Source organism: Pundamilia nyererei, unplaced genomic scaffold, assembly GCF_000239375.1.
Source record: "Pundamilia nyererei isolate P.nyererei 1_Seehausen unplaced genomic scaffold, PunNye1.0 scaffold00436, whole genome shotgun sequence".
In the NCBI taxonomy this organism is placed as follows: Eukaryota; Metazoa; Chordata; class Actinopteri; order Cichliformes; family Cichlidae; genus Pundamilia; species Pundamilia nyererei.
This window is the reverse complement of record NW_005187837.1, coordinates 120,472-129,910: the sequence shown is the minus strand read 5'-3', so window position 1 is coordinate 129,910 and position 9,439 is coordinate 120,472. Positions and strand designations below refer to the sequence as shown.

The following is a 9,439-nucleotide window of genomic DNA, read 5'->3' as shown; positions in this document are numbered from 1 at the left end:
ATTCTATTCTATTCTATTCTATTCTATTCTATTCTATTCTACTTAAGAAGTAGGGGGAAACAGCAAAGCCGCTAAGAGAAGCAACTGGCCCTTTAAGTTGATCTACTGTTCACCGAAGCCTCATCAGAAATGGTCTCTGTGGCTGTCAGAAAGTCCTTATTAACTGAGGGAAACAGGGAGAATAGGGCTGAGGTTTTGCCAAATTACACAAGAACTGGACTGAAAGTCTGTGGCAACAAGACTTGTAGAGCGATGGATCCAAATTGGCAACTTTTAGTTAAAATTGCTGTCAACGTGGTCCGAAAAAAGGAGAGAGGTACCACAAGGAGCGTCTACCTCCATCTTTAAAACACGATGGAGGATCTGTCAGGGTTTGGGATGCGTTTGTGGTGCCGGGGATATTGTTACAATTGAATAAATGTAGAAAAGAATCATCAGATTTTTTAGCATGACAAACACTGCCAATGTAATGATGATGATGATGATGACCGAAATTAGGCAACTGTTATGATGATGATAAATACATATTTACATGTCTCACAGCCTCTGGGGTAACAGTACTGGCTCAGGTTCAGGTACAGTTACAGGTAAAGTTTCAACTGACAGTCTTCAGCTAAAAGTCTGAAGACTGAAGGTCGTCATGGACAAGCTCTCAGAAGAAGGCTTTGATCCAAGAAGAAGAAGAAGAGGTTTGAGGTAGAACACTGAGGAAAAAAGCAAACACGCTCACACAAACAGGAATTACTAATCCATGTCCATGCAAGAAACTTGGAATATCATATCTGTGCCATTTTTATCTCTCTGCGGCTACACTAGCTCTCTTCCTCTCTAAAGTCATTAGAATAGACCCCCTGCCCCGAGTCTCCATACATGACAGAAAATCAAAGTGTCACATTACAGCAAATATTAAACTGATCACTGGCTTGGCACCATGGTGCACATCCAACAATTTACTTTATTTCCAGTTTGAACCAGAAACACTGTGTATGTGTGTGTGTAGCAGTGGAAAATACTTGGGGCGGTGTAATTGTCCTGTCACTTAGTCTCCTGGGCTCGTGTTTTTTTCCTGCCATTTTTTAAACAAAAGATTCAATGAGTAAGTAAATGATAACAGACAGTCTGAATTACACGATCATTTTATTGGAGCTTTCTCTTATCAATCAACATTAACAGTTGGTGCCATTGGAGTAAGCTAATGGTCTATCTAACATCTGTCTTTCTAACATCTGACTGACAGACAAACATTTGCTCATAGATGCACTTTTTGTTGTTATATTTACTTATAGATCATCCATAGCTATTTGGATATGTCTCCGACAGGGACAACACGTGGACAGAGATAGGCTGGGACCAAACTACAACTCCAAATTCATGCACCTTTCTTTTGTTTCACTTTTTGTTTTGCTTTTAATCATTTTCTTTCCTTAGGTGCTGTGATGTGTTAAAACAGGATACACTACACCCATAACGCACGGCTTGCAGCATGTTTTTCCGGTTGTACGGGCATTGCGCAACAATTTTAAAATGCACATGATCAACTGTAATAACTGAAAACACGACGGCTGCTGGTTTGTATTATTCCCAGCTTATCTGGATTTGTTACCGACTCCACTCGCATTTGTGATTCTCACATTTATTTCAAAAGACACAATACGTTGCTTTTACGTCTGCAGTCTCAGTGCCAACAGACTGATGAATGAAAGCGCGGGAGAGCTGGTGAGAAGAGGGATGCACGGCAGCGGCAAGCATGACATGTACATATAAAGTTGAACAGTGATTAATGGAGATGGGGATAGATGGTTAATGCAAATTAACAGAAGAGTGAAAGAGCACAGAAAGAAAAATTGAAGAGAAACTGAAGGAATAAGAGGAAGGAAGCAGAGAAGGAAATAGGAGGGAGGAGATGGATATATTGGATGTGAGGTTTTGTTTAATAGCCTGGCCTTTAATAAGATCCTGCAATATGATGTCATCCTCAGAGAGTGGCTACATTTATACCGTACCAGCCTGTGTGTGGACCACAACACAGCAGTGAAGTACAGTGACCTGGACTGGCCTGCTTCATGGCATACAGCCTTTCCTTCTAGCGTGAATTACTTCAGTTGTGATGAAATATGGGATAAACAATACACTGACGCCAAGCTTCATTTCATATGAACTGCAAAACTTGCTCAGCGTTATCCCATGGTGATGCTTACCGTTGAAACACACATTGAAATCAAAATAAAACCCATGCATTAAGGTAAACGTTCTTCTTAAATTAGCAAAACCTCCTGACATTCCCCATACAAATTAATGATAATTTGCATCAAATCATTAAATTTTGGATTCAGTGAATTTTGGTCCAGTTCTTGTGTAATTCAGCCTTTTCTCAGTCCTTTCATTAAGAATGACTTCGTAACAGCCACTGAGACCGTTTCTAATGAGGATACACTGCACACCATGCACCAAGTTTTCAGCTAACAGCACTTTGGGAACCTCCTTGTTGTTGGAAAAATCCTATTTTATGCCTGTTCAACTGTTAACTTTGGTATTTTTCATAGCTTAAACTAAAGAAATGGGAATAAATGATGTCCCAAAAGGATGATTCTGTTCATCTGGACTTAATGTTTTCAATGGGAGAAATGTTTCGTCACTCATCCAAGGGACTTCTTTAGTCTCAGCCAACTGCAGGTTTCCACAACCTTAGTCAGTTCAGTTTTATTTATACAGCGCCAAATGACAGCAAAAGTCGCCTCAAGGTGCTTTATATGGTAAGGTAGACCCTGCAGCAAACGGTAACAAACTGTACATTTGCACAATGACTGAAACTAGCCCACTGAATGAACAATGGGCTGTGAGGTGAGGTGACCATTGATAAACAACAGCACAGCGTGTTTTGGGGTTTAAAAGCCACAGAGACACGGTGTTTAGAAAAAATGCATCTCAGCTGTTCTGATACTCCTGACACATACGGGATCACTAAGGGTTTTCGCTTAGGTATCGGTTGTCCTTCTCTCCTGGATCGGCTGGAACTTTCTTTTGGCGCCTTCCCAGCTTTGACGAATGTCCAGCCTGGATAACCACATTTACTCAGGGCCTTCTTGACGTGATGTTCTTCTGCTTCTCTGGCCGCTGTGTCTGTGGGGATGGTGTTCGCTCTGTGTTGCAGCGTGCTGATGACACACAATTTGTGATCCAGTGGATGATGAGAGTCAAACCTGACTGGATCAGTCCCTTAATACTGATCCATATGCGTAGGTTTACGGTACACATCAACTTTTAAAGGGGGCCTAAGGGTACATCTTTGCCATCTTACATGCTGTGATTGCAACCATTCCCCAACTCTCTGTGAATGGTACTCATGGCCATGGATCAATGGTCTTTGATCAGTGGTTGTTGATCAATGGTCATGACAATTTGCATATTAATGATCAAGGGATCTGACCTCACAGCCCATTGTTTATTAAGTGGCCTGGTTTCAGTCATTGTGCAAATGTACTGTTTATAAGATTGGGGAAACCTGCAGTCAGCAGAGACTGAAGAAGTCACTTGGATGAGTGAAGAAATGTTTCTCCCACTGAAAACGCTGCATCCAGATGAACAGAATCAACTTTTGGGATTTACTTACCTGGATGAGCATGCATCAAGATGAACAAATGATGTGTTTTTACAACAGACTGCTTGTAACAAGGCACCTAAAAATTGATTCTTTGTCATCTGTTATGTGTAGACAACAGTGATTCATCCCTCGAGTTGGTTATGTTTTGTGATTTCATAGCTCAGTGTTAAGCAGCTTAACAAAAAAAACTGACATGCCACAGAAAATAATCTCCAACTAAAAACAAAGGTACTGTTAAAAAGGATCTCTGCAGTGATTGGATTTTCTTCTGATTTCATGGATTTGAAGATTGAAGGTACTTTTAACCCTAAAGGTTTCTCTATATATGGTGACGATGACACATTTCTGTAATAATCCAGTCGTGTGTGGCAACCATTCAGAAGCAGCGGCCACCTGGGTAAGCTGCTTGTCCTCACTTCACTGAACACAAAAGGCAAACAACCTTTTAACATCATAACTCTGATCCCTCATCACCTCACACACATGTAAAGTTACAAATACATTAGATGACGTTATAATCCTCACCTTACCTCAACTTATGCGGCTTATGAGCTGAAATAAAGCAGTGAACCTGAGATTCTTAGTTGATACCGCCAGCCTGCAGGATTGCAGATAACAAAAAACCCTGAAGACTGACTAGAAGAAGCAGCTCCATTTGAATCATGTTCAAATATGCAGCGGAGTCAGTATATTAACAATTCTTCAAACACCAACTAAAACACCGTAGAAGACCATAGAGGAAACTCTTCTGCTGCCTCAGTTGCAACACATTTCTTTCAAGAAGAAACAATAAAAACTATTGCCCTGGTCTCTGGTTGGGTCTCAAAATAATCTTTATCTGTGATGCTACACTGTACAGTGGGATTATGACCACTGCAACAGTATACAAGCAACGCAGCGCCATAACAGACACATCATTACAATTATGGTGACGTCTGAGATCATTTTAGAGGTGAAGTCAGGCTATGCAGCTTTTCATCTTCTTTATTTCTATTTTTAGAATGCAACCAATTAGTATTATGAAAGTCTTGAGCTGCTAAAGGCAAAAGTTTTAAAAGTTCAACAAACAAAATGCTTAAATGAGAGTTGGGATACCCATCAAATGGGTTTCACTGGGGCAATCATCATTAAAATAACAACTCTTTGGTCTGCTGTATTTCTGGCATTTCCTTTTCTTTTCATCTCTCTTACTTAACAATTTCAGTTTTTTCCTCCTCCCTCTCTTCATGCTACCATTTCCCACTGCGTCTACATACTGCATAGTATGCATCCCCAATCAAGTCACAAAGCTTTAAAAAGTGAATACATGAATGCAAACAGCAGTGCAGGTTGTGTCAAGAATACATGTCGAATTGAGGTGGGCTTAATGAGAATATTCCTGCTGAACAGTCATGCAGCATCCAAATGCTTTTCCTCAGAGCTTCAGTTTAGCTTTTTAGGGCCTGACAACAACACTGTGTTTGACTCTAACATTGAATTGAATGGGCATCATTACCGCTGAGGACAGTTGATAAAACCTAATAGCTGTTGATGTTTTGATTTTCTATCTCTGCGTGTTGTCTTCGTCATCAAAAAGGTCCCTTCCTTTCCTGTTTACACTAAAACTAAATACAAACATCTTCCTGTGTTTAGGCCAGAGAGCATCTGATTGGTCAGCCTGGGGCAGCCAAAGAGGGTTCATCGTCAGTGCCATCTTAATTTGTTCTGTAAGCCACAATCTCAGCACCAGCATCGGTGCCTCACTAATGCTCTTGTGGAAGAGTGGGAACAAATCTCTGCAGCTAGGTTCCTGAACCTGTATGAACAACGACTGAATGGCTATAGCCTGTTCGTCATATACTGTGAAAGTCAAAAGAGGATTGCTTCCAGATTCAAATCCTACAGCGATAACTGAGGTCGACTGCCTCAAAGATTCATGAGATGAGATTCATGCTTAGTGATGTAAAAAGATTTTTTAGAAACAGTAGAAAGGATTGATCTCCAAGCAATGAGCTAAGCCTGAAATAGCAACTGAGGCTTTTTAAGTTTTAGAGCATCATGTTTTAAGAGCTAAAGATGAATAATGATTTCTGCTATACAACGATAGAGAAAGAACCTTATCATGCAACGGGATTAAGATAAAAAGAACTTTTTAATGCATCGTTTTACAGCAAATGTACGCACAGAAGCAATCTAACTATGCATACAACCCAGCTATGTTGGATCATGGCAGCTAATGCAAACAAAAAAAACGAAAAAGTGTCAATGATGTGATCTAATAGCTAAGGATACCAGCACAAGTAAGCCTGAATCTCAGCAGACACAGAAACAGGAAGCAGGGCCTCTGTGGATAAATGGCGACCTCCCAGAGAAACAGATGGAGGGGAGAATGAAAAGGGGAATGGAACAAAACCCCAGGCAATATGGAGTCAAAAGTAAAGACACAGAGAGACAGAGAGAAAATAGAAAAGCACTAATGAAGAGGATGAGGATGAGCTGGGGGAAAACTCACAAAAGAGACAGAAGAGCATGAGATGGATGGGAGCGGTGCTGTGCAGTTCTGCTTCTTGAGAAAACAACAAAGATATCAAATAAGGATAACAAGTTCACATTGCATCGAAGCATCATTTAAATGAACAGACTGGAGGATTCTTAAAATAACCAAGAAAGTCACCGACAGAACATCTCAGGTTTTATTCATTCAATTTCTAAATGAGCAGTAATGTAACTATTGGTCATTTGTTTTCTCTCTGAAACAGAAGGTCTGGATAGACTGCACACAACAACAACAGTCATTAGAGGCAACTCTTAGTGAGAGGAAGTGCTGATGAACTGCCATATGCATTAAGTAGGAATCCAAGTTTTCCTGGATGGCTTGGATTGGTTTGAGAGCACAGAGTAATACTTTTCCCCCTCTTTGACAGCTTTCCATTTGAAGAGAAATGGATTTTAAGTGCACTTTTCCGTAACACTGACATATGGTTGAGAGTTGATCGGAGAAAATGCACACAAAAATATAGTCTGATGAAGATGCAATATGCTGAAAACTTCAGAACAACTTCTTGGCATACTTTGTGGTGAGATCAGTGTGTGCTCTTAGAAGATACATATAAAGACCTGTAAACAGACTTTATCCAGGCACAAAGTGCATTTTAGCAGCAGATGGAAATGTACAGGCTGATCCACAGAGGGACACACCACCCCACCTCAGCCTCCTGCCCCGCTGCTTCTCGCTGCATCCAATCAAGTAATGACATTCATACAATTTACTGATGTCATAAAGAAGACAAACTAGCACAAGCTGGTAATTTATCATTCACATGAGGACTACTACCCCTGTCCTGTTAACTGTCTAACCATCTCACCACTTCCTTCACACACAGCCTTATCTGTCTGCCAGCACTAGTTATGGATGAAGCCAGCATATATCTCACAATCACACCCTCAGACAGACAGTCGCACAGTTGGCCATTTATGAGAGTGTCTGGTCTGACTAATAAAAGCCCAGTGTTCACAGTGAGAGCGATGGGAAAGAGAAGGACTATTTAGGCTGATTCGATTTTGCTCAGGCTGGAAGTGTTACCACGCACTTTTCAGACTGTTTTCTGCAGGGCAATATGTTGTTTTCTTTCCACCATCTCCTTGAAACAACAAGATGAAACGAGCCTTGAAAAGCACGCTTGCATTAAAGAATGTTTCTGAAGTTGCATGCTATTAATACTTTAAAGGCAAACAAACCTCTTACTTTTTAATCTACCCCTGGACTAAGATCATCTCATGATGGACAACACCAGCATAAAGTCTGTAGCATGCAAGCATTCACAAAACACCTGCACATGGGCACTTACAGTTACACCTTGTATGATGAATTTTACACAAAGCAAAAGTACAAAACATGAAGATGAATTCAATGATAAAATAGGTAACATGGACACATTCTCACACACACTCTCCTGTGTTTCCTCACCTTTGCGCCGATGACAGAATTCTTGTGGTAGAAGCAACACAGAGCTGCTGTCAGGGCTTTGAGGTTGCATCTCTCCGACATTATCGACTCTATCTGCCGACACTAACGGGGTAACAAATGCTGCCTTCGGCCAGCTCAGTTAGATCTGCGGTCAAGGTGACTGAAGAACAACTTGAACGACAAGTTCCCAATGATTCCCATTTGCCTCTTCCAGTAAAACCTTCATTAAGAGTTACACAGATGGTCGAGTACTAACTCTGCAGCTGGATCAATATCACAAGTCAGAATTCTTCCAGTCTCTCAGACTAAGGAGTGAACATCTCCCCTGGGATAACTGTTACTAACATTCTGCCGTCTTTGCCTCTCTCCTCCACAGTCCCCGCAGAGTGAGCCCTCCACTTTCTCACACATTTTTTCTTTAAATTTCCCTTTTGCCCTGCCCCCCCTAAGCTCCATATATGGGAGAGAGAAAGACCCATGTGAGGTGGTTTGCACCAATCAAGTGTTGATAAACTGGGAGTGACCCAAAGGCAGAGTCTCCCGCCTGCTCTCACTGCAAACACATGGGCAATGGAAAGAAAGCTGTGTACATCGGCTTTGCATCCTCTGCATGCATTCAGTATGACACTTCAAACCTAAACTGTTGCTATTGTTTCCCTCTGACTCAAAATCATTTTTTCAGAATTTGCACTGATTGTGCTGATTGGTTTGTTACTCAATTTAGTCTCTAAAGTGACAGTTTGACCAAAATACTGGCCAAATAATTATGTATGCCTTTTCTTTCTGAGTACTCACAGCTGTGGAGTTTCTGCATTACTACTTTAGGTTTATCTGCCTATCAAAAACAATGTCCAGCCCTTGTGCGACTGTCTTTCAGTCTCATATAGACGATGTTAACGTTTCCATAAGAGATGCTCTTTTTTGTTGTAAAGCCATGGTTGGAATTGCGGCTCTTCCAACTGCTCAAACCAGCAGTTTGAGAACAGAAAACACATCACAGAAAAAACAAAAAAAACCCTAAAAGTATATCACTTCCACAGTTGGCAGTAAGTATTTTAAGAAAACGGCTATGAGTCACAAAGAAAGTTTCAATAGGAAATAGCTGCTGTTCAACCAGTGTTGTGTACTAAATAATCCACTTGGAGACAAAGGGAAGGGTCTGCTAAGAGTGAGTGCGCATGTGTGCTGTGGACTGATGCTGGCCACTTGTGTTACTTAATGCTTGTTGAGCAATTACGCCCACACACTGGTGAAACTCTTAGCTTTCACACCAGTTCACACACAGACCCATACTGACATCTGACATAAGGAAACTGGCCCCAAAGCAGGAAAGTGAAAAAAGTATATTGGCATGTAAAGGCCAGTAAAACTTATCAACTTCTTCAGGGAAGAAAGTGAGGAAAACTGTTGGACAAACGTAACTAGATCCAGAGAGAAAATATGGCAGCGTACAAAGACAGAAAATAAAGAAATAACCATGAGTATACAGCACAAACACTACCATCTACAATGTAGCTTGCCATCACCATTGTGTGAATGTGTGCGCGAATGGGTGGATGACTGGTTGTGTAAAGCGCTTTGGGGTCCTTAGGGACTAGAAAAGCGCTATACAAATACAGGCCATTTACCATAAGAACAGCCACATGCACACAAAGACTAGACACACAATGAGGGTGACACGCCAGTAGCAACAAGTTGATGGGAATATTCGGTCGCAGGAAACTGAGCCACTAATTACAGTGTGAACTCTCATGAGGACCCATGAAGGAAATACATGTAGAACATTCCCTAAGGCACCACATAGAGGCACACACACACACACACACACACACACACACACACACACACACACACACACACACACACACACACACACACACACACACACACAC

General features: G+C 41.2%; 1 protein-coding gene across 4 annotated transcripts in view; it reads right to left on the bottom strand.

Annotated features, from left to right (window-relative positions):
* bcar3 (BCAR3 adaptor protein, NSP family member) overlaps positions 1-9,439 on the bottom strand; it is an 80,464-nt gene that overhangs the window by 16,958 nt on the left and 54,067 nt on the right. The window contains exon 1 of one of the 4 annotated variants that reach the window (XM_005753533.1): positions 7,548-7,914. The exons of the other annotated variants lie outside the window; for them this stretch is intronic. Within the exon in view, the coding sequence (XP_005753590.1) occupies positions 7,548-7,628 (81 nt within the window). The 5' untranslated portion in view covers positions 7,629-7,914. Of the gene's footprint in view, positions 1-7,547; positions 7,915-9,439 lie in introns of those variants that run through there. 4 annotated transcript variants of the gene reach the window in all.